We start from the raw sequence: 24,704 nt of genomic DNA, 5'->3' as shown, positions 1-24,704 counted from the left end.
ATTGTATCTACATACAGTGTTTTATGGCTCCTTATGTGGTCAGTCAGCAGTCAAGAAATTATAGAAAAGGAAACAGGATATGATGGAAACATTTTTTGAAAGAGTTTTTGAGTATTCTGTTAATAGGTTAAATTATTCTAATATATTTTGTCAAAGACTTGTTTTACCATACTCTTCAGCCCTATTTCAAATTAAACACTAGGCTTTATAGTATGTGGATGCTTGGATGGCTGAACTGGGGATGCTGAGGCTGAGGATATTGCACAGGACCTTCAACCAGAAGGATCTAAAAGAAACCTTCTTTCCTGCTACCAACAGCACTTCTGGTCAATTTGACAATTTAATATATTTTAGCATCTAACATCTATTACCTGAAGCAATGGGAAATTTCTGGCGCACCACTGATTAAATATCTCCTTGGCTCTCTCCAGGTTCGCATCATCAGGCTCACCCTTCCAGTAGACCCTGAGGAACGTCTCATTAAAGTCAGATGGGAGGAGCTTGGACACCTGACAGGAGAGACAGCAACATAACATCCATTTTAAGGTATAAACTGAAGACTAAAGTGAGAAAGAAGAGCATTAAAACTACCAATCAGAGGCAGTGACAAACAGCGAAAAGAAATGTTGAACAAGTATCTCCATTCATTCATGCACGTGCATGCACAGGCCTCAGTGTGGGTGAATGAAAGTGAATAATAATAACAACAACAACAACAACAACAACAACAACAACAATAATAATAATAATATTTTATGGCATTTTTAGGAGGAATCCTATAATAATTCTAGAGTAACTTTTTTCTAACATTTAGTATATGAAAAATCCTTTTTTTTATTATTATTTAAAATATAGTGGCATCATGCACAAAACTGGCATTTAAAGGGTTAAAATTTTGAATGAACATTTGGTAGTTATGACCAAGACTGATGTTAAGTAAAATATGAGCTCAGTAAAGTGAAAAATATTAAAATGTGACATTAATATCACAGTTATAGAAGGAGGACTTTGTCCTCTAAATTCAGATTCAGACTCAGATTCAGAGAGTTTTACTGTATGTCGTAACAGAAAATTTTCTTCAACGTGGCTCAGCATATAGAACAGTAGACAACACAATGACTAGGAACAGTCATGCAAAACAGATTTTTGAAAGCACACACAGTGCGTATAGATTCTTAAAAGCAAATATAAAATGAAAACTAGAAAAATGACCTAGTGACCTAGTGCGTCAGAGTTATTTTGTCCATTGTTCATTGTTTATTTAATATGTTTATGGTTGTGGGAATATTCTTCTTGGATAATGGGACTTTATATCAGCGGCCTGATGGCAGGAGTTGGAGGGACTTGGGAAGGGGATGGGTGGGATCCTGTGAAATGAGGTTGGCTTTCCTTTTAACTGCTTGGGTGTGGATTGCTGATAATTGATTTTGAGTTTTGCCAGTTATTTTATGTGCTTGATTGATGACAAGACAAGACAACAACAACTCCAGAATCCGTTTTTTTTTTAAATCTGGCTCTGCAAAAAAATAAAGACACATCAAAATTTATGTTGTTGCTAATCACTGACATATACAAGACTTAAATCACCCAAAAAGAAACCCATTTTGCATTTAGTGGTTAACATGGCACAAGGGTTAAGTGCAAAAGTGTCAAATATGTAATATATAATATACTAATTAATATACTGTATTAATAACTGCAAAGTATTAGTTGAGTGTTTAATGGGAACAATGAGGACCATCATCACCGTATGATTTAAGTATTTGGTTATTGCTTTAGCTCTTACCTCTTCCTTGCTTATCCTGTATGGTTCGTCAGGGTTCCTCTTGCTGTAGAAATACACTTCATCAATGGGATTCTCACCCCTCATCCCATAATCCAGAGTAACAACCTAAAAGATGATGGGTATAGAGTCTTTTAGCCCCACAGTAGGTCATAGAGGGAAGTGTCTACAAACAAAGTAGATTCAATACATCTGTAATTCTATACAGTGAATTACCTGTTTACTAGAAATTAGTAAATGGATTTGATAATTTTATTAGATTAAATACTAACATCGAGTATGAAATCCTGGAGGTCTAACTCAATTATTTGGTCTTCTTCCCACTTGTTTTTGATTTCCCTCGTCTTTTCCTGCAGAGAAATAGTCCCATACATGTTAATACATATTGGTTATGGTTACAGCTGATTTTTCAGTTTTGCAGGTCTGGCATCTCACACTGCTACTGTAATTTGCACGCATGTAATGTTAAGAGATACATACAACATAAGCCAGTTGTGCAGACACACATTTAAATTGGTGCAACCACAAAAATATGTACATGTATAAGTATTTAAAGCTACAACATTTGTTTAGACATCATGTAATGATGAGTGTGAAGACGCCATGTTTGTAGATGATGTGTATAAATGTAAACATATAATATTTGATCCAATAAACTATTACAAAAGCTTAATATAAATGGTGATGATATTTGATAAATGTGTAAAACTTGGAAAGCACGTTTGTGCAGTGTTTCCAATTTTCTTTTCCCACAACACTTTCCTGCAGATGTTTCACAATAAAAGCATTATTAAGAAATGAATGGTGTATGCCCACTGAAACACTAGGGGGCTCATAATTTGAAAAGGATGCAGATCATGTTAAGTTTGTATTAACAGCGTCATGCAGTTACTTTAACAATGCAAATGGGAGCGAGATCTCTTATTAAATTACAATGAATTGGGGTCTGGTCACATTGGGGCCGTTTGCTCCGTATTGTGCTAAAGCAAAAATGCCCCCCTCCCCAGTCCCCAGCTGGCCTGCACTCACATTACCTAAAGCCCAAGTGTGATTGCCCCCGGTATGCACGTGATATCATCATAAATCAATATAGTTCAAATACATTCATCATGTCTTCCTTTTAACTAAAACACGTTTTTGTTTCTTTTAATCAGACATGGGATGTTGATTTACCTTGACAGATTCGGAGGTAACTTCCTCCTCCTTCAGAAAGGTCCAACTGACAGCCGGAGCTGCACTTTTCAGATCCGGCAGACCAGACCTGACCGGGTGCCGCGGCCGGTGCCAGCGCGGTGCCAGCCAGCAACAGGTCTGCCGGATCTGACAAGTGCGCGGCGCACACAGACTGCCGTACTTTCATTATAAACCGAGTTTTGTTTATTCGCGGTTGCAGCAGCACAACTGACAACAACACAGACAACATGGTTGATTATTGATTGCGCAACGCGGCCATTCACCGGTAACCGCGCTGTGCGCATTAAACAATTTTGCAGAGGCAGGAGGAAACTTGCATGATTTACGTCGTGATCGCGTTCGCGCGCTGCGTGCGTGACCGTGCATGTGCTCGTGTATGCGCCCGTACCGTGACGCCTTCCAACCGTGCCAGAGCGGGGGAGGTGTGCTATACTTCAATCACAGAGCGGAGTGATCACACTTGTCAAATAATCCGGATTTTAGGGGCAAACGTGCTTGGGCGCTCCTTACACTTGTGAAACAGATGGAATTAGAGAAAAAAAGTCCTGTTACCCTCTGTAGTTTAGGTAGATAAAGGTCTCAGTCACATTTGAGTAAAATAATCTTATTTCTATAAATGTCATAGAATCTTTTTAAAAAGATATTTTATTTTCACGGACCCCTTGCAATTACACCACGGACCACTAGGGGTCCGCGGACCCCCGGTTGAGAAACACTGCTCTAAACAATTTTAAAACTGCCCTTCAGCTTAGGGGTCTGGACCACAACAAAGTTTGAAAACCCCTGCAGCAGCACACGACACCACTAGGGTCAACGAAAACTGTATAATAATTTTGACATAAATTCTCATAATGTGCTTACACACAGTGTCCTTACACACAAGATGATATACAGATGAATTTTGGTTGCTTTCAACTTTCATACAGAACAGCCATTTCCAGACCAAAAGTACATAAAATTTGTGTTTTCAAACTTCAGACTTTTAGAATCAGATCTCAGAGATCACGTTGCAATGCCAAATTTAGTCACAGTCACAGATCAATGCACGCTGAGCATATGGACATGGCCACACCAACACAGACATAAAAAGACACAAGAACATAACCGAGTGACCACCTTGCTAGGAATCTTGCCCAAATATCTGTAGATCTGTCGACGGACAATCTTGTTGAGGATCTCTTTTGCCCCCTTTAGATTGTCGTCAGAGGAGCTGAGTATTTGATCAAACACGCTGTCTACAAGATGGACAGAGATAGAACAGAAGACAGATCAGATGAAACACACCTAAAACAACAAGAGGCCATATTTCATTAATTTCAAACACTCATCCTTAAATATCCTGTGTCATAAACTGAGTGACAATCAGCACTTTTTTTTATTTCCCAGAAGGACGTTGAAAAATCCTTCTGTTCCCTTAAACCAAATAAAAGCTATGGTCCTGATATTTGTGGCTGCTTGCTGAAATCATGTGCGAAAGAGCTGAGCTCTACATTTTTAATCAGTCTCTAAAGATGCAGCACGTGCCAAGAGTCTGGAAGGATGCTATTGTTATCCCTGCCTCAAAAATCAGTTCTCCCAAAACCCTCAATGATTTCAGACCAATTGCACTGACATTGATTGTAATGAAATCCTTTGAGAAACTTGTAAGATCTGAAATTCTGAAGACAACTGAGCACGACCTTGATCCCATGCAATTCGCTTATAGGCCCAACAGAGGGGTAGAAGATGCTACAGTCACTTTATTAAATTTGCTTTTTAAACAACTGGAGGGGAAAGGAACACATGCGAGACTTTTATTTATTGATTCTTCATCTGCTTTTAATACAATCCAACCCCATGTTTTAGCCTCGAGGCTTTTAGAACATTTTAATGTAAGCAACAGTCTTGTGGGCTGGATTCTGAACTTTTTAACTGACAGGACACAGAAAGTGAGAGTGAATGGAACTGTTTCGGATCAGGTTACATCCTCCTCTGGCTCCCCACAAGTATGTGTGCTCTCTTCTCTCTTGTTCATCCTCTATACAAACATGTGCCGTAGCAGCAGAGAGGATAGAACCATTTTAAAGTATGCAGACAACACAGTTATTGTCAGCCTGCTGAAAAACAATGATACGTAAGTACCTTTTTTCCTTGAGATGAACATTTCTAAAACAAAAGACATGATCATTGACTTTCGCAAAAACAGTGCTCCCAATCAAGAAGTAACAGTTTTAAAAGGTCAGACAGTGGAGTGTGTCAGCACATATAAATATCTTGGAACTGTCAAAGACAACAACAAACTTGAGGCAAATTGTGAAGCTGTGTACAAAAAGGGATGCCAATGCCTGTTTTGTTTGAGAAAACTGTCCACTTTTAACACTGATAGGACCATGCTGACCTTGTTTTATTGTGCTTTTATAGAATCAGTTTTATCTTTCTGTCTTGTTTCATGGTTTGGAAACGTGTGCTTCAAAAACAAAAACTGTTTAAACCAAATTGTGAAATGGTCGAGCAAGCTGATTGGAGAGTCTCAGCTTCATCCAGAATCCCTGTATGCTAAACAGGTACAGAGGATAGCTGGCTCGGTTGTAAGAGATGACTCTCACCCTCTAAATGGTGAGTTTCAGCTGCTCCCATCAGGTCAGAGGTTCATGGTATCTGCTTGTAAAACCAAACGCTACAAAAACAGATTTGTACCAGCAGCCATCAGTGCTGTTAACAAGTGAGAGAAACTGCAACATAACTTATGTATTTATTTCTTGTACTGTTTCCTTTGTCTTGTTTTCATGAATGGCACATCTTTATCCTCTGGCTTGGTTTGACATATTTTTAAGCTTCTTATCTACTGATGTTTTAACTTATCTTAACTTATCTTGCTTTTTATCTTGGGGCAGTCTTTGTTGTTCTTTTAGCCTAAGCGCTGTCGTCACTTTGTCTTGTCCTGTGTTGTTGTTTTTTTTGTGTGTGTGTTTGTGTGTATGTTTACAATACAAGATGACTCACTCACTGTAAACCAAATTTACCCAAAGGTACAATAAAAATAATCTTAATCTGAATCTGAATCTGGGGAAATCAGGTTTGCAAAACAAATGGGGCATGAGGACTGAGGAAGGTCAGTGTACCAAAATGTCGCTTGAATTAAAGACATTTTGCAGTGTAGATGGTGTGCAGGAGTTAAACCTTTTTTTTCTTGCAAGTAACTGTCATTCTCCTTAGGCACTTGTTATTCAGGTGTGTGCCATTTTCTCAATTAATTACATTATTAGAGCACAGGCAGTAATGATACTGAAAACATAAAACAGGTCAGACTTAACCAGTTTAGACAATTCAGCATATTATGAAAGATAATAATTTAGTTTTTATTAAAACTGTCACAGGTGATGCTACTGACCTGTCAGCTTGGTGTAGGCGCTCATGTCATGGATGGTTTCAGAAAGTGTGAGTCCATCAATCCTGATGTGTTCATTTGCCTCTAAAAGGGCCTCTGTGATCCTGGATAATCATGACCAAATATAATGTAGCGTTTGAGAATATTTATCATCATACCACACAATGTTATGGAAAGAGCTTGTAAAAAGATAATATATAATAACAATGCATTTTGTAAAAACTTGCATTTTGTAGTAAGTAAGTAATTGATTATGAAACAGTCTAAATTTAATACTGATGATGCCTCTATATAACCTACATAAGCAAACAAGACCATCAGGGAGAAGACTGACTATTTCTATTTATATCTCGGTCTGGGTGAATACTCTTTTCTGATTGGCTGGCAGGTGTGCATTAATATTGTGTATTGCACACATAGTTTGGGTTAAGTTTAACCACCATTCTAAAGTGATCTATCAATTGTGTAGCCATAGCAACATGTGCTTTTTAGTGTTGTCTTTTTAGGGATCCTAGACCCTGACCATTCAAACCTTAATCTTGACCATTTCACATAGCCATCCAATCTCTCTCCCCTGCCTTTCCTGTCACACTCTCTATTGTCACGATTGAATAAAACACTAATGCCAAAAAAAAGGGAAAATCTTCAAGAAAAAAAAGCTACCTTCATTATGGAATAACAGCACTTACATGTATGCTATGATGTTGTTCACTCTGTGCTGGTAGGCTCTTTGGTGGAGAGAGAACCTTCTGTAGAACATGTCATACAGATTTGCTGCTTCCTGTTGAGGGGATTCACATCTACTTTAGTAACAACAAATACACTGAATGGACTGTGATTTAATAAAAATGAGAGTCACATAGTTAGCACCTTGTCTCTGATGCAGATGTGTCTCAGTCCATCCACCTCACACACCCTGGTGAACATCAGGAGGCGGCGATAGTCAAAGGTCATGGGAATGCCCAGATGATGGCAGTCCCTTGAGGATACATGCAGAAACATATGACTAAAGACTAAAAATGAAGTCAAACTATCAAAAGGATATGGATCAATAGTTATTTTTCAGGGGCATGAATTGTTTGCCATTCCAGTCAAAAGTGAGTTATACTAATTGATCAATAAGCCCAACCTGGCTAGGTAGTCCCACTTATCAACATCAATGCCATTGGTTTTGTTGGCCACGATTTCATAGAGGAAATACTTGACCTCGCCTCTTCCCTGCTGAAGACAGTATCACAACAGCATCACAAAACCTGGTGAATAATGCAGAATAGCACAGCACAGGGGCGATTCTAGGATCAGACCTGTAGGGGGGCTCAGCGCCTCATCACCATGTGACATTCATAGAATGAAATTAATAATTCACTCATTTCGTTGGATAATAAATGACGCATTGATATTTTTCTATAAATAATATTATGACTCATAACAACAAATTACTAGTAGGTAACATGAATCTTATAGCACTTTTTAAAGACAATGAACACACAATATAAATGTGTTGTGTATCTAGAAATGCAGAAAAACACATGAAGATGAGGGTAAAGACCATTTAACCAACAAGTTGTACTGTCCAGTATTTTCAATCTGTTGCATCATCACCTCTATGTACCTCAAAAAATATGCCATCGCTCACTTCATCTCCCAGAACAGAAGCTACAGCCAGAGCTGCCAGCAACCGTGTAGTTCAGACTGCGGGTTGCCAGGTAATAATACTCCATCTCTCTTTAAAACACAGCCCTCTTTTTGCACAAAACACACAACCTGATTACTCTACAAGTCTACTTAGGCAGCTAAATTCACTAAATCTATTGCAACTAAGGGTGGGCAGTGTGAATTGGAAAGGGATGTGTAGAATCGTGGTGATTTTCAATTTTAAGTCATTTAAGCCATCAGACAGGTTTGCAAAACCTAAAATAATTATTTTAGGGGTACAGAGATCAAATTTAAAGTTTAAAATCACCACTGGCACTGCACATGCAAAATTGCTCTATCATGTTAGCCAAGTCCCACTGTATATATTTTCTAATGCAGACATGTATTTACACACTGGTAGTGTGTGGCAATGACTGACTGACATTTTCACCGTCTGGGCGTCCATCTATCAGCTGCTTGATGAATTCAAGGTCCTTATCCAGCTTGTACTTTTCCATCTCCTTCTTTAACTCATTAACTTCCACCATGTGATCAAACATCATTTTAGAAGCGTCCTCATGCTGCATGACAAAAACACTTATCAATTAATAGAAATAGGCATGCTTACAATTTAAAATCAAAACCAAAATTACCTACTAGTCAAATATCAAACAGAATACTTTAGTTACAAATTTGCCTAACAATTCTTCAACCTAAATATCAAAAAGAGAAAAGTGAATAGTTTCTCACCTTCCATTCGTTGTCCCCATTGTTTGGTGGTTGCTGTTTTTGCTGCAAAACAAACATGCTGATACATTAATAGGAGTGAGCAAACTTACAATTTCAATTTAAAACCAAAATGACCTACTAATCAAATACCAAACAGTGTGGTTTAGCTGCAAAATTTGCTTTGGAACAAAACTGTAAGTGGCTGTGTGATCTCCGTCCCATGTACTAGACAGATCTGTGGTCTTCATGACTTTAATGACACCAGGTTTCACACCATGCATTCTTATCACTGTAAATTATTAGCCTGAATGTTTTGATCACTGTTTTGTCCTCAGCTGTTATGTTTTGTTACATGGAAACTTTCAAAACTGTAATAAAGTTTCTCTGTTAGGCAACAACATCCCAACATTCCCAAATTTTGTTTAACTGACCGAAGGCAGAGGCCCCGACTGGCAAGGAGGAAAAAAGTTATTTTGTAATACAAACTAATGGCCTATATTCATACGTTTTTTTGTTTGTTTGTTTGTTTTGTTTTGTTTTTCCATTTTTTACATGCTGGCTTTCAGGGTTGCCTCATGAATAACCTATGACTTATTTTGGATTTTCATATCTTAAAGTAAATTAATGAAATTCATAGCTTTATTTGGCAAGGAAAGTCTTAATTTTGCTTTGTCTTTTTTGAGATATTAGACAAATCATTGTGAGCACGAGAATGGTGTGCAGAAAGAAATATTTAATGCACAATACAAAGGGCACTGGCCAAAATCCAATAGACACAAAATGTTTCACCTCGCCTCAGGGAACTAAAATATAATGCCAACAGCAAATCATGATGGAAATCTTTTTTTTTTTATGATTAACACTTTATTGGCATTTTGGTATAACAAACATTACAAGCATATAAGTGACAGCCATCTGGTGATAAGACCACCAGCAGTATCCATGTTTTGCTTGTACAAAAGAAATATTACTGATAGTAATTAAGACAAGTAAAACCACAGACAATATAAAATAATAAGAAACAAAATAATGAAAAGAAAATTACACAAAAGAATTGAGACATACCAAGTAACACCAAACAATAACATACTCCATACTCAGCGAAGACATGTAGTGACAATAGTGAGATGCAGACCAATCCATGCCGTAAAGGTAGAAGTGAATAAGGGCACAGTGAGCAAACAGGGCCCAAACCCTGGAACTCTTCCCATTTCTTACCCCCTAGCCTGGCCCTCTAATGTAGGAGAGATAACTTCCCCATTTTGAGTAATAGTTTTCCACTCTATCTATAAGTCTGTATGACAGGCCTTCTAATGCAGCAAGTCTACCTAAATAATTGTGCCAAATATGTACAGGGGGGGCAGAGGGGGCCTTCCATGCAGAAATAATGAGCTTACGCCCCAACATCAGTGCTGTCTGCATCCATTCTGCTGTCTGGGATGGGAGGTCCTTGAGAAGTGACGGGTCTCCTAGAATGTACAACCTCTGAGAAAAAGGCACATCACACCCTATGATTTGTGTAACATTATTGTGAATCTCAGACCAAAAATCTTGTATTACAGGGCAGCTCCATAACATATGAGTTAGTGTGCCCTCCTCAGTCTGGCATCTCCAGCACTCCGGGGATTGTATTAATTTGGCTCTATATAACTTGGAAGGAGTCCAATAAACTCTATTTAGAATCTTGAATTGTATTAACCTAGTTTTAAGTTCCCTGGACATCTTTTTAGAGTTTTGTAGGATTCTACTCCATTCTGTCTCTGTGAATGATACATTAAGATCCGCCTCCCAAATCAACCTGAGAGTGGATGTGCCCCTGTCCGAGTGTTTAAGCAACATTGAGTAGTAGACTGAGGCCTCATGCCCCTTTCCAAAGACACTCATTATATGTGTAAGAACGCTCACAGTAGGGGGAGATGTTGAGAGAGAACCAAAGGTATGGAGCAATAAATGTCTGAGTTGTAAATATTTCCAAAACTGATGCTGTGGTAGATGAAATTGTGCCTGCAAATCACCGAAAGACTTGAGTGCACCTCCCTCATATAAGTCCCCAAGGACTAAGATTCCCCTGTCGGCCCACGACCCCCAAAGAAATGGAGATTTTCCTATGCAGAGTTTAGGATTAAGCCACACGGATGCAGTGGTGTGGAGATAAGGACTGATGTTAAACATGAAAGCTATCTTCTTCCACACCCAATGTAGGTGTGAAATGATGGGATGGGTTTGTGCCACTGGTGAAAGCTTAGTAGTAATGAAATGTATAAGGGGGAGTGGGCCACACAGGGGAGCCTCAAGATCAAACCATGGGGGGGCTCTCTCAGGAGGTAGTGCCCATTGAACCATGTGTCTAAGACTGAAGGCATAGTGATAGAGCAACAGGTCTGGGACCCCCAACCCGCCTTGATCTACTGGCCTTTGTAATTTTTTCAAATTTAATCTAGGACGTCTATCATTCCATAGAAATTTATTGCACAGTTTATTGAACTGCTTGAAATATTTGAGGGGAAACTTTATTGGAAGTGTCTGTAATAAGTAATTGAATTTAGGGATACAATTCATTTTTATAACATTTACCTTGCCCCAGAGGGAGAGGAACAGAGGGGACCACCGGTCTATGTCTATCTTAAATTTGTCCAGGAGGGGTTCAAAGTTAACACGAGTCAAGTCGGATAGCAATGGGGGAAATGTGATGCCTAGGTAATTGATGCCTGATCGAGGCCAGGTGAAATTGCCAGGTTGAAATAAGGTCTTGGGACAGTAGGGTGTCAGAGGAAGTGCCTCTGACTTGGCCCAATTCACCTTATAGCCAGACAGTTTGGAAAATTGACTGATGGTTTTGAATAGGGAGGGGAGAGGGCGTTCAGGTTCTGTTATAAAAACTAACGCATCATCTGCATAGAGCATCAGCTTGTGATTACCATTAGCTGTTGGAATACCCGGGAAGTCAGGGTCTCTACGAATCGCTGCTGCAAGAGGCTCCAGCGCCAGTGCAAATAGTAAAGGACTCAGCGGGCAACCCTGTCTGGTGCCTCTATGAAGCTCAAAAGGCTGCGAAATAACACCATTAGTTGTAACTGAGGCTCTAGGATTGGTATACAAAAGTTTTATCCAGCTAATAAATTTATGGCTAAAGCCAAAAGCCTCCAGCGCAGAGAACAGGTATTGCCACTCAACCCTGTCGAACGCCTTCTCTGCGTCCAGGGAGAGGGCTGCAGCAGGGGAGGTGTTAGACTGGGAGGCCTCATTTTGGGATAACCACATGATGTCAATCAGTCGTCTGATATTATCAGCGGAGCAACGAGTTCGGATGAAGCCGACTTGATCGGGATGGATCAGACTGGTTATCACCTTATCTAGTCTAACAGCTAAGATCTTAGAAAGAATTTTGGAATCACAATTGATCAAACTGATCGGTCTATAGCCCTTGCAGTCTAATGGATCTTTATCTCTCTTTAGAATAAGAGAGATAAGCGCCTCAGACAGTGTGGGAGGTAGACTACCCCTTTCCAGGGCCTCATTATACATCTGTAAAAGTAAAGGGGAAAGCTCCTCAGCATAGGCCCTATAGAATTCTGCAGTGTAGCCATCAAGGCCTGGGGCTTTGCCGGATGGGAGGCCTCTGATAACACCTGTGATCTCCTCTTTAGTGATTGGAGCATCCAACAGATCTACCTGGTCATCTGATAAAGTGGGGAGACCAAGGGGAGTCAAAAATGAGTGTATCTCCTGTTGGTCGGCTTCTAACTCTGAAGAGTAGAGTGTTGCATAAAAGTCCCTAAATGTCTTGTTTATGTTGGTGGAGTCGGACACGATAATGTCACCCTCTGCTCTAATTGCTGGTATGGCGCTCAGTGCTTCTTTCTGCCTAATATATCGAGCCAGCATTTTCCCTGCTTTATCGCCCTCTTCAAAATGTTTTTGCCTAGCTCTGAACAGGGAGAACTCAGCCTTTTGAGTCAAAATAGAATTAAGTTCAAATTTAAGTCTGGTCAGATTTGTCAAGTTTGTAGGAGACATATCTTGTTTAAAAACATCTTCAGCAATAGCGATCTCCCTTTCCAGATCAATTTGCTTAGAAATGCTTGCTTTCTTTTTAAAGGAGGCATGTTGTATTATATGACCTCTAATAAATACTTTAAAAGCCTCCCAAGCCACACCTGCAGAGGGAGCAGTTGGCAGATTGGTTTCTTTATAGAAACAGATTTGTGCCCTTAATGATTCCTTAAAGTCTTGGTCAAGTAAGAGGCTAGAGTTAAGCCTCCACCTGGGAGACCTGGCAGTGTTGTAAAAAGGGACCATATGGAGAAACACAGGGGCATGATCAGAGAGGTGGATGCTACCAATCGAGCTGGACATCACTGAGGAGATCGCAGAGTTCGAAACAAAAAAATAATCAATTCTGGACAGTGCATTATGAGGTGGGGAGTAAAAGGTATAGTCTCTTGCAGATGGATTAAATAAACGCCAGACATCCACTAAGCCAGAAGCACTGCACATCTCCTGCATAACAGAGGCCGACCTGCACTGACGCTGTGAAGGGGTGCTACGATCTAATATGTTATCCATGACTTGATTAAAATCACCTCCCATTAAAACCGGATGGTCCCCCATGTCATTGAGTTTATACTCAAGCAGCCCAAAGAATGCAGTGTCATCAGTATTAGGGGCGTATATGTTGGCTAGTATTACTTTATGACCATGATGGAAATCTAAGATCTCTCTATTAAATGTTGCTGCAAACTGTGATAGCTTGGGCTTGTGCCAGACTCACTTTCCATCTGAGAGTAAATTCTTATGTGACAATGTGTAGCTGCTCAGACAATGACTGTGAGCATGAACTGCAAAAAATGAGGCACAAACAGCAGCTGCTAATTATATATGGAAAGGTTTAGTTGCAACATATAAGTAATTTGCATACATTTTTATATAATAATTATGTTTTTTATATATAATTATGTTTTATTTCCAGATATGAACAGTAAGTTGTGGAAATCCTATTCCAAAAGACGTCATTTAAGTCTGGTATTATAGGTGATACAAACTCCTTAAAATATGATCAAATAGCACTAAGTCACATGGTACTCTACTTTGAATATGGGATTCAGTGGCATTTCTTGGAAAGAAAATTAACTCCACCAATTTGGAAGCCAGGGAGCTGGAAGGGGTGCAGATGATAAATCCAAAACAAATGTATGTTGTTGTCCATCCTTAAAAACAACTTTGGGTCAGTGCTCAAAATGTTGTTTTCTGGTCTATATTCGCTCCATTAATTTTGGAAAAGACCTGTCCTGGTGAGGCTCTCATTCTCATGACAGGGTGCGAGTTAATGAACCAGTTTTATGTTGTTTTAGCAACAAATACTACAAAAATAGGGAGGAACCTGAACCATCACTTAAACAACAACAAACCCGGAGAAACACCCTGAATGAAATTCTCAGAGAGAATAAGACACAACTCTCTCCAAAACTCAAAAATAATAGGGAAAAACTGAGGAAATCTTGAGGACAGCAGGGAGAGGGGGGCTGTCCCTAGCTGGTCAGGTGTGCCTAAGGTGCTAACTAGGTTGGCAAAAAAAACTGATGATACATCCTTATCGATTTAAGCTATAGATCTTAAAAACTCTGTGTGGATCAATTAAAATACATTCAAGGCTGGATTTTCCTATAAGGGTCCATCTAACAGGTTTTTTTTTAATTTTTGCGCTTTGCAACCTATCGTCCTGTTTTCATTCCCAGGTCATCAAATACCAAAGATTTGTCATGCCTCTGTGAGTCTGATACCGACGCTAAAGGCACCCTTCAGTGATATTGGTGCAAAAGACACCGGCTGTAGAAGCCACAGGGCCCTCAGTGCACGACACCTGAGTTTGATCCTTCACCTAACACACAAAGCGCATGACCGAGACTGTGTGCTGTTTCTGTATTGGTGCCTAAACCTGACCATGTGACACTAATGTGACAAAAGTGAGCATGCCCAGTGTGTCTCATACTGAGGCTGTGTCATGTCTAGAAAATTATGTTGAGTGTTGTTGTGTCTTGTCTCGTGACTTCCCATTTTATTTTGAAATCTTACTCCCCTCTCGTTTCAGGTCACTTGCCCTTCCCCTTGTGTATTTCCCTTGGTCTGATTGTCTTCCCCGCCCTGATTGTTTCCACCTGTTCCCCATTACCTTGTGTGTGTATATATAGTCTGCGTTTCCCTTTGTCCTGTGCCAGTTCGTCTTGTGTTGTCATACCAAGTGAATCATGCCAAGTCTTGTCAGGTTGTTTCTTTGTTCCTTGTCTCGCATTTTGCCTTTTGCCAAGTTTGTTTTCATTTGTTACTTTGCCTTGCCTTATCTTTTTTTCCTTTGTAATTCCTCGTAAGAATGATTTTTGTTTGTGATCTTTTCCTCTTGAATTTTCAGTTGCTACTTTTGATATCCTTAGTTATTATTCCTCGAAAGAGTGTTTTTGGTTTTTTCGCATTGTCCTCTGTAAGAGTGAATTTGAGTTGCTACTTATTATTAAAAGACTTTTTATTGGAACTTGTGTCTGGAGTTGTGCTTTTGGGTTCAACACTTTGGCTCAGCCTTGTCAGGCTGAATCAGAGGCAGAAGGAGCATGACAAAACATCTGTATTTGATGACTTGGGAATGAGAACGCATTGGACCCATCTCGACAACCTAACTGATTTTAAGGGGAACGCCCTGTTATTTTTTTTTTTTATTATTATTATTGTGGGAATGTGTTAGGACAAGGTGTTAATGTTGTCACCTGCTAATGTTTTTTTTAATATTTTTTTTTATTTCTGAGTTAGGGTTACTCTCAATGACATGACAAACAAAATGGAAATAAATAAAACATAACCAAAGAAATAAAAAGAAGGGGGAATAGTTTCTCACCTTCCTAATTTCAGGAATGAATCTTCCATCGAACAAATGAGAAAAAGGCCCATGTCCTGAATACAGAGGGATACATAAGATTTGATTGTGTGTAGTCATGCTTATACCTCCATCAGAGTTTGTATAAAATACGAGCTATTGAACCAAGAGTTTCACTTTCACTTTCATTCTTACTTACAAATAGCCTACATCCAGCGACAAACAGACAAAAAATGTTAAATGTGAGAATGGCAGTGTGTGTTTATTAGCTCACCAAGGTCATGGCAGAGACCAGCGATCTGCACACAAAGGATGTCTTCATCAGTGATGTCAAGGTCTGGCTGCCGGTCTCTCAGAGCTTGTAGAAACTGTCCTGCTAGGTGCGCCACTCTGCATCAACACATACACAACAGAAAAACCTGTTGAACAGCCAACCCCTATGATCATCCTGCTGCCTGGAACTAACGTAAAAGCTTTTGATAAATCAGACACGGAAAACTATATCTGCTCTTGACAGATGGAGTTACGAAGACATAACTATGCCAAAACCAGATGCAGTTTAAGATGATGCCCTCTGGGTGCTGTTTTACAGTTCCTGAACTAAAAATTAACTAGTGGCATAATTTATCCCCAGCTATCTATCTATCTATCTATCTATCTATCTAGATAGATAGATAGATTACTTTATTGGACAGGACATTGCACAGTTGCACAATATGGTCCACATACATATCAGTCTGAAAGCATGCACAAACATACCCAATGGAGTGTTCAAAACGGTTGTGGGATGCTCCAGGGTAGACATAGTAGGCTGCACCCAGCTGCTTGATGTTTCGTAGTCTTTGAAACTGGGGAGTGTCAATGAATTTGACAAGGAGTGGGTGTATCTCCATGTGCCCATGGATGGGATCATTAAAGACCTGGGAGAAAACAGAACAACGGACACCTGTGATTATAGAAATATTCATATCTCCTCCATTATTTTTCAGCAAAGAGAGTGTGAGTTTAACTCTAACCAGTGTCTATCTTTTGGGAGAAAGGGTAGCCTTGCGGTCCTAAGACCAGGGCTGTGTCCACTCTACTATCTTGTTCTTAAAAAATAACATGCCAATGTTTTGCATGTTTTGGGAAATTTACTAACATTCATGTGTAAATTACATTTCTAATACCATTGTCCAAGGCCTCACATACATTTTGGAAGTTTTAAATTATTTATTTTTGCAAAGACTGGTATAAAGAAAATAGGGGTTTCTGGCACAACTTCACCCACTACAAAGGTGTCTGGAGAAGGGAGAAAGTCTGCAGAGATCAAAGCCCCACCAACAATTCCAGCATAAGGGAGAAATTTATTGACAGACAAATGGATTTTGGTGTTTTGCATTCACATGACATTTAGTTTTAAAATCAAACCCAGAAGATAAACACCACCACTGGAAACGCACACTCAAACAACAAATGTTAGTCAGAGCAACAGAGAATTTGAAGGTAGTTTTATCACCTGAAGATGAGGAAAAATGAAAATGAAGTACATATGACAAAATCAAATGAAAGTATTTCACCTTTTGGAAAGCGATAGTGATGTAAAATATGTGTGCAGTGTAGCAATCAGAGTAAAATATATAGCAATTTTCTTTTGCTGAAGGGAGCCAGCAAAAATAGCCTCTCTTATTTACACAGCCTTGAAAATTTGATCTTATAATGTGCATGTTACCTTCATTGGCTGTTGGCCGGCCATGTCAATTGAAGAAAGGAGAGTTTGTTTGGTGTCGCGCCCTCACAGCTGATCAGGGCAGATGTGCACTTAAAGTACGAACCCAGGAGATTGTGAGTTTTATTTTTCCTAGAAATGGGCGGGTCGATTCCCTATCACTACCTCTGATCCTGGATTTTGATAGGCCACGTTACAGCATCAAAAGTATGTAGGCTATCACTGATATAGGCAGAAAAGTATTTGAAGGCGGCCCACAATCGGCTGCGGGCCCTGTTCACTGTGGCAACAGCACCTGGGAGGATTATTGACGCACCAAAGCATCCCTGTAGAGGTGCAGGCAGCATCTCTACCTCTATTGCTGTCTCATATTCCACATCTCAAGATACAAGTTTTCACACAAGTCCATATTTTTTTTATTGCATAAATGAATTTTATTCCGCATCTATATCACCTGCAGACATCTAATACAGCTGCGATGACAAAAACTTTTTTTTTTTTTTTTGAAAAGTAAATGTTACTTGTTGACTTCTACGTGATTCCAAAAATGTACCAAAAAAAAGTTAAGTGTCTGATGTTTAATATCTGGTGGTTATGCCGAATCCAAAAAAATGAGCAGAATATACCTAATGAAAAACTATAGAATTATAGATACTTTTTGACAGTGACTGGAGTAACAAGCTCTGCTCTTGAAAATTATTATTTTTTCCCCCCTGCTGCTAGAACCAAAGTGAAGGTAGATTCCAGCACACTTTATTATTTGAGTATTAGCCGTGTCATTAATGTACTGAACAGGTAAACTTATTTGCATCGTCACTGTTAGATATTTGATGATGTCAAATAAAATAGGATATGTATTTCAAAATTGTTGAAGATCCAACTCATGTATTATTAAAGTTTTAGGCAAAGAAACAAACATATTCATCTTAAAATGAGAATTTGTTTTAAGGTGAATGTGGTGAATGTTGTGTTGCAATGTAGAATCTCAGAAACATGTACGCCTTGTTTTTCATTTGACATTTTTTGTGATAGACCTAATAAACTTGTTCGACAGGAAGGTCCGTGTCCTGGCTATGAAAAGACAAAGAGAATTTATAAGTTTGTTTGTGTGTACTGTTTAATCCACACCCATCAATGAATAAACAAAAGCCTTGACGTGCAAAGAAGGCATTTAATAAACTTGTGACCAACACCAGCTGTCTGCACAGAAAGGATGCCTGCGTGAGGGATGGGAAGTTCTGGCTGCCTTTCATACCAAGCTGGCCCAAGCTGTCTCACAAAGTACCTCATACCACATCAATAATAAGCACTTGACGGGCACAGCAACAAAAACACAACAACCATGATCAATGGCACCGATACCACGTCCACAGTAATTTGATTACTACCTTCCTTAGGTGTAACAGCTGGTCTAGTTGTTAGTTGAAATGGGCCTATTGGCCTTATTGGGCAGCCATCCCACAGACTACACTCAGTCTGCTTGTGAAATTTAATCAAAACAAACATGTTATTTCTAATGCTGGTGCCCCACTGGACCTGCTGATGGTGCCAGTGGGAAGGTAATGGAGTCACCCAAATTGACAGACGTCACCAAAGCTCATGGCGATCCACAGATATGGCCTTGTGGACCCAACTGCAACTTAACAACCAAACCCACATGATGACGTGTACCCCCCCCAGGCACAACCATCAGGATTGCCACTTGTCTTTCCATGAGCACCCATATGGAAGCATTGCTTCTACCAGAGCACAACACAAGGACTCTGCATTACATAGAGGGACCACAACAGAACCTCAAAAGCATATGTATTTATTAATGCACTGGGAAGGTAGGAGACATATGAGCTTGATTTTCCTGGATATATTTTTTTTCTTCATAGATGCTGAGCTCACTGAAATTTAGGAGTATTGAAAATGTGGGTTACCTATGTATTTCACAAAACCTATAATGGCTAGAATATTGGCATGTATCTGTGTGTTTTCACACAGGACTATTTTTCATCTGTAATTGCACGTAAAAATGACTGGATGCATGGCTTTGCCCGACACCTTGACCAGCCCTTACACACAGTGGACCTCTACAATTACTACTGACTATTGTTACACTATAGGCTGGCTGAATAGCGACAAGCTTAAATAGTTACCTGTGCCTAAAATAGGCAAGTAAAGGCAACAGCACATCATTGTGGTTGTGTAATTGCTCCATCAAACAAGGCTTTATTTTATTGGCCAGCAAAGGACTGCTTCATTTGATGCCAACAACACCCAGTCCTTATCATTTCTGCGCAGTGCCCATTTCTAGAGGGACGTACATCTAAATTTTACTCGGTACACAGATGGAGTTTGCCAGGTTTGCTAAGTTGGCAACTTGAGACAACTGAAATGTGAGAGAGCAACTAAATGGCATAGTAACCATCATAGCTAATATGTTTACTAGCTGTCTGCCTAACTGTAACTTGAAGCCAGCCTTGTGAAACGTTGTTTTGTCATTTAATTCATTGCTAAGTATTTTATCCTCATAACATTTTTAGCTGTAGGCAGGAAAGGGTAGCTCCGAGTGTTGTGATAAGTGATGTGAGCTGATGTTAATGTTACTGTTTTTATAACGTAGGGCGCTTTCACACCAAACAGTTTTCTTTGTCTGATTCAGGCTTGAAGTTGCTACTGTGTTGCATTTTGCATTTGGTCCGGCGAGTGTTCACACAACCCTGTGCTAGGTGGAACAAAATTTATTCAAAAATTAAAAAAAAGGTGTGTGTCCATTGGAAAGAATTCTTACAAGGGAAACCCCGGTTGCAAGCAACAATGTATTGCAACAACAGAGGAACAGCAGAACAATGGATCCAATTTTTTTTTTATGTGCTTTGATGTTGTTAACAAATAAGAGCAACTGCTCACTGTAGAGGCGCAGGCAGCATCTCTACCTCTATTGCTTTCTCAGATTCCACATCTCAAGATAAAAGTTTTCACACAAGTCCATATTTGTTTTATTGCATAAATGAATTTCTTTCCGCATGTATACCACCTGCAGACACCTAATACAGCTGCGATGAGAAAAAGTTTTTCAACTTCAAGTTTTTCCCGTCAAATAAAATAGGATATGTATTTCAAAATTGTTGAAGATCCAACTCATGTATTATTAAACTTTTAGGGCAAAGAAACAACCATATTCATCTTAAAACGAGAATTTGTTTTAAGGTGAATGTGGTGAATGTTGTTTCGACAATTTTATCTCTGGAACACCCACTTAGGCCTGTGCATGTGGTGCAATGTAGAATCTCAGAAACATGTACGCCTTGTTTATCATTTGACATGTTTTGTGATAGTCCTAATAAACTTGTTCGACAGGAAGGTCTGTGTCCTGGCTATGAAAAGACAAAGAGAATTTATAAGTTTGTTTGTGTGTACTGTTTAATCCACACCCATCAATGAATAAACAAAAGCCTTGACGTGCAAAGATGGCATTTAATAAACTTGTGACCAACACCAGCTGTCTGCACAGAAAGGATGCCTGCGTGAGGGATGGGAAGTTCTGGCTGCCTTTCATACCAAGCTGGCCCAAGCTATCTCACAAAGTACCTCACACCACATCAGTAATTAGCACTTGACGGGCACAGCAACAAAAACACAACAACCATGATCAATGGCACCGATACCACGTCCACAGTAATTTGATTACTACCAACAGTACTGCACATATGGAAGTCTGATTAAGCTCAACATGATTGCGACTGCATTTTCCAGGACTTCATGCCAGAGATGCCATTTGTTTGGTGGTCGAGGCTAAACGTGTAGTATGACCTCCCTCTCCAGCAACGAATGCTTAATCTAACCTGGCGATCACTGTGATAGATGAAACTGTATTGCCTTATCCTTAAGTGTAACAGCTGGTCTAGTTGTTAGTTGAAACGGACCTATTGGCCTTATTGGGCAGTCATCCCACAGACTACACTCAGTCTGCTTGTGAAATTTAATCAAAACAAGCATGTTATTTCTAATGCTGGTGCCCCACTGGACCTGCTGATGGTGCCAGTGGGAAGGTCATGGAGTCACCCAAATTGACAGACGTCACCAAAGCTCATGGCGATCCACAGATATGGCCTTGTGGACCCAACTGCAACTTAACAACCAAACCCACATGATGACGTGTAACCCCCCCAGGCACAACCATCAGGATTGCCACTTGTCTTTCCATGAGCACCCATATGGAAGCATTGCTTCTACCAGAGCACAACACAAGGACTCTGCATTACATAGAGGGACCACAACAGAACCTAAAAAGCATACGTATTTATTAATGCACTGGGAAGATAGGAGACATATGAGCTTGATTTTCCTGGATATATATTTTTTCTTCATAGATGCTGAGCTCACTGAAATTTAGGAGTATTGAAAATGTGGGTTACCTATGTATTTCACAAAACCTATAATGGCTAGAATACTGGCATGTATCTGTGTGTTTTCACACAGGACTATTTTTCATCTGTAATTGCACGTAAAAATGACTGGATGCATGGCTTTGCCCGACACCTTGACCAGCCCTTACGCACAGTGGACCTCCACAATTACCACTGACTATTGTTACACTATAGGCTGGCTGAATAGCGACAAGCTTAAATAGTTACCAGTGGCTAAAATAGGCAAGTAAAGGCAACAGCACATCATTGTGGTTGTGTAATTCCGGGATGCCCCATAAAACAAGGCTTTATTTTATGGGCCAGCAAAGGACTGCTTCATTTGATGCCAACTCAACACCCAGTCCTTATCATTTCTGCGCAGTGCCCATTTCTAGAGGGACGTACATCTAAATTTTACTCGGTACACAGATGGGGTTTGCCATGTTTGCTAAGTTGGCAACTTGAGACAACTGAAATGTGAGTGAGCAACTAAATGGCATAGTAACCATCATAGCTAATATGTTTACTAGCTGTCTGCCTAACTGTAACTTGAAGCCAGCCTTGTGAAACGTTGTTTTGTCATTTAATTCATTGCTAAGTATTTTATCCTCATAACATTTTTAGCTGTAGGCAGGAAAGGGTAGCTCCGAGTGTTGTGATAAGTGATGTGAGCTGATGTTAATGTTACTGTTTTTATAACGTAGGGCGCTTTCACACCAAACAGTTTTCTTTGTCTGATTCAGGCTTGAAGTTGTTACTGTGTTGCATTTTGCATTTGGTCCGGCGAGTGTTCACACAACCCTGTGCTAGGTGGAACAAAATTTATTCAAAAATTTAAAAAAAGGTGTGTGTCCATTGGAAAGAATTCTTACAAGGGAAACCCCGGTTGCAAGCAACAATGTATTGCAACAACAGAGGAACAGCAGAACAATGGATCCAATTTTTTTTTTATGTGCTTTGATGTTGTTAACAAATAAGAGCAACTGCTCACTGTAGAGGCGCAGGCAGCATCTCTACCTCTATTGCTTTCTCAGATTCCACATCTCAAGATACAAGTTTTCACACAAGTCCATATTTGTTTTATTGCATAAATGAATTTCTTTCCGCATCTATACCACCTGCAGACACCTAATACAGCTGCGATGAGAAAAAGTTTTTCAACTTCAAGTTTTTCCCGTCAAATAAAATAGGATATGTATTTCAAAATTGTTGAAGATCCAACTCATGTATTATTAAACTTTTAGGGCAAAGAAACAACCATATTCATCTTAAAATGAGAATTCGTTTTAAGGTGAATGTGGTGAATGTTGTTTCGACAATTTTATCTCTGGAACACCCACTTAGGCCTGTGCATGTGGTGCAATGTAGAATCTCAGAAACATGTACGCCTTGTTTATCATTTGACATGTTTTGTGATAGACCTAATAAACTTGTTCAACAGGAAGGTCCGTGTCCTGGCTATGATAAGACAAAGAGAATTTATAAGTTTGTTTGTGTGTACTGTTTAATCCACACCCATCAATGAATAAACAAAAGCCTTGACGTGCAAAGATGGCATTTAATAAACTTGTGACCAACACCAGCTGTCTGCACAGAAAGGATGCCTGTGTGAGGAATGGGAAGTTCTGGCTGCCTTTCATACCAAGCTGGCCCAAGCTGTCTCACAAAGTACCTCATACCACATCAATAATAAGCACTTGACGGGCACAGCAACAAAAACACAACAACCATGATCAATGGCACCGATACCACGTCCACAGTAATTTGATTACTACCAACAGTACTGCACATATGGAAGTCTGATTAAGCTCAACACGATTGCGACTGCATTTTCCAGGACTTCACGCCAGAGATGCCATTTGTTTGGTGGTCGAGGCTAAACGTGTAGTATGACCTCCCTCTCCAGCAACGAATGCTTAATCTAACCTGGAGATCACTGTGATAGATGAAACTGTATTGCCTTATCCTTAAGTGTAACAGCTGGTCTAGTTGTTAGTTGAAACGGACCTATTGGCCTTATTGGGCAGTCATCCCACAGACTACACTCAGTCTGCTTGTGAAATTTAATCAAAACAAGCATGTTATTTCTAATGCTGGTGCCCCATTGGACCTGCTGATGGTGCCAGTGGGAAGGTCATGGAGTCACCCAAATTGACAGACGTCACCAAAGCTCATGGCGATCCACAGATATGGCCTTGTGGACCCAACTGCAACTTAACAACCAAACCCACATGATGACGTGTAACCCCCCCAGGCACAACCATCAGGATTGCCACTTGTCTTTCCATGAGCACCCATATGGAAGCATTGCTTCTACCAGAGCACAACACAAGGACTCTGCATTACATAGAGGGACCACAACAGAACCTAAAAAGCATACGTATTTATTAATGCACTGGGAAGATAGGAGACATATGAGCTTGATTTTCCTGGATATATATTTTTTCTTCATAGATGCTGAGCTCACTGAAATTTAGGAGTATTGAAAATGTGGGTTACCTATGTATTTCACAAAACCTATAATGGCTAGAATACTGGCATGTATCTGTGTGTTTTCACACAGGACTATTTTTCATCTGTAATTGCACGTAAAAATGACTGGATGCATGGCTTTGCCCGACACCTTGACCAGCCCTTACGCACAGTGGACCTCCACAATTACCACTGACTATTGTTACACTATAGGCTGGCTGAATAGCGACAAGCTTAAATAGTTACCAGTGGCTAAAATAGGCAAGTAAAGGCAACAGCACATCATTGTGGTTGTGTAATTCCGGGATGCCCCATAAAACAAGGCTTTATTTTATGGGCCAGCAAAGGACTGCTTCATTTGATGCCAACTCAACACCCAGCCCTTATCATTTCTGCGCAGTGCCCATTTCTAGAGGGACGTACATCTAAATTTTACTCGGTACACAGATGGGGTTTGCCATGTTTGCTAAGTTGGCAACTTGAGACAACTGAAATGTGAGTGAGCAACTAAATGGCATAGTAACCATCATAGCTAATATGTTTACTAGCTGTCTGCC

The 24,704-nt window shown here is 39.8% G+C and overlaps 1 protein-coding gene across 2 annotated transcripts in view; it reads right to left on the bottom strand.

Annotated features, from left to right (window-relative positions):
* LOC115362351 (deoxynucleoside triphosphate triphosphohydrolase SAMHD1-like) overlaps positions 1-17,354 on the bottom strand; it is a 39,194-nt gene extending 21,840 nt beyond the window's left edge. The window contains exons 1-12 of one of the 2 annotated variants that reach the window (XM_030056243.1): positions 17,282-17,354; positions 16,330-16,490; positions 15,845-15,960; positions 15,592-15,647; positions 8,730-8,771; positions 8,423-8,560; positions 7,474-7,565; positions 7,215-7,323; positions 7,034-7,125; positions 6,348-6,448; positions 4,094-4,212; positions 2,056-2,133 (exon numbers count right to left, since the gene is read on the bottom strand). In XM_030056243.1, the coding sequence (XP_029912103.1) occupies positions 2,056-2,133; positions 4,094-4,212; positions 6,348-6,448; positions 7,034-7,125; positions 7,215-7,323; positions 7,474-7,565; positions 8,423-8,560; positions 8,730-8,771; positions 15,592-15,647; positions 15,845-15,960; positions 16,330-16,490; positions 17,282-17,305 (1,128 nt within the window). In that variant the 5' untranslated portion in view covers positions 17,306-17,354. The remainder of the gene's footprint in view (positions 1-2,055; positions 2,134-4,093; positions 4,213-6,347; positions 6,449-7,033; positions 7,126-7,214; positions 7,324-7,473; positions 7,566-8,422; positions 8,561-8,729; positions 8,772-15,591; positions 15,648-15,844; positions 15,961-16,329; positions 16,491-17,281) is intronic. The other variant, XM_030056242.1, reaches the window with a different exon arrangement.
* Between the last annotated feature and the right edge of the window lie 7,350 nt (positions 17,355-24,704).

The sequence above is a fragment of the Myripristis murdjan genome, chromosome 7 (genome assembly GCF_902150065.1).
Source record: "Myripristis murdjan chromosome 7, fMyrMur1.1, whole genome shotgun sequence".
Lineage (NCBI taxonomy): Eukaryota > Metazoa > Chordata > Actinopteri > Holocentriformes > Holocentridae > Myripristis > Myripristis murdjan.
This window is presented reverse-complemented; position numbering and strand designations above follow the sequence as displayed.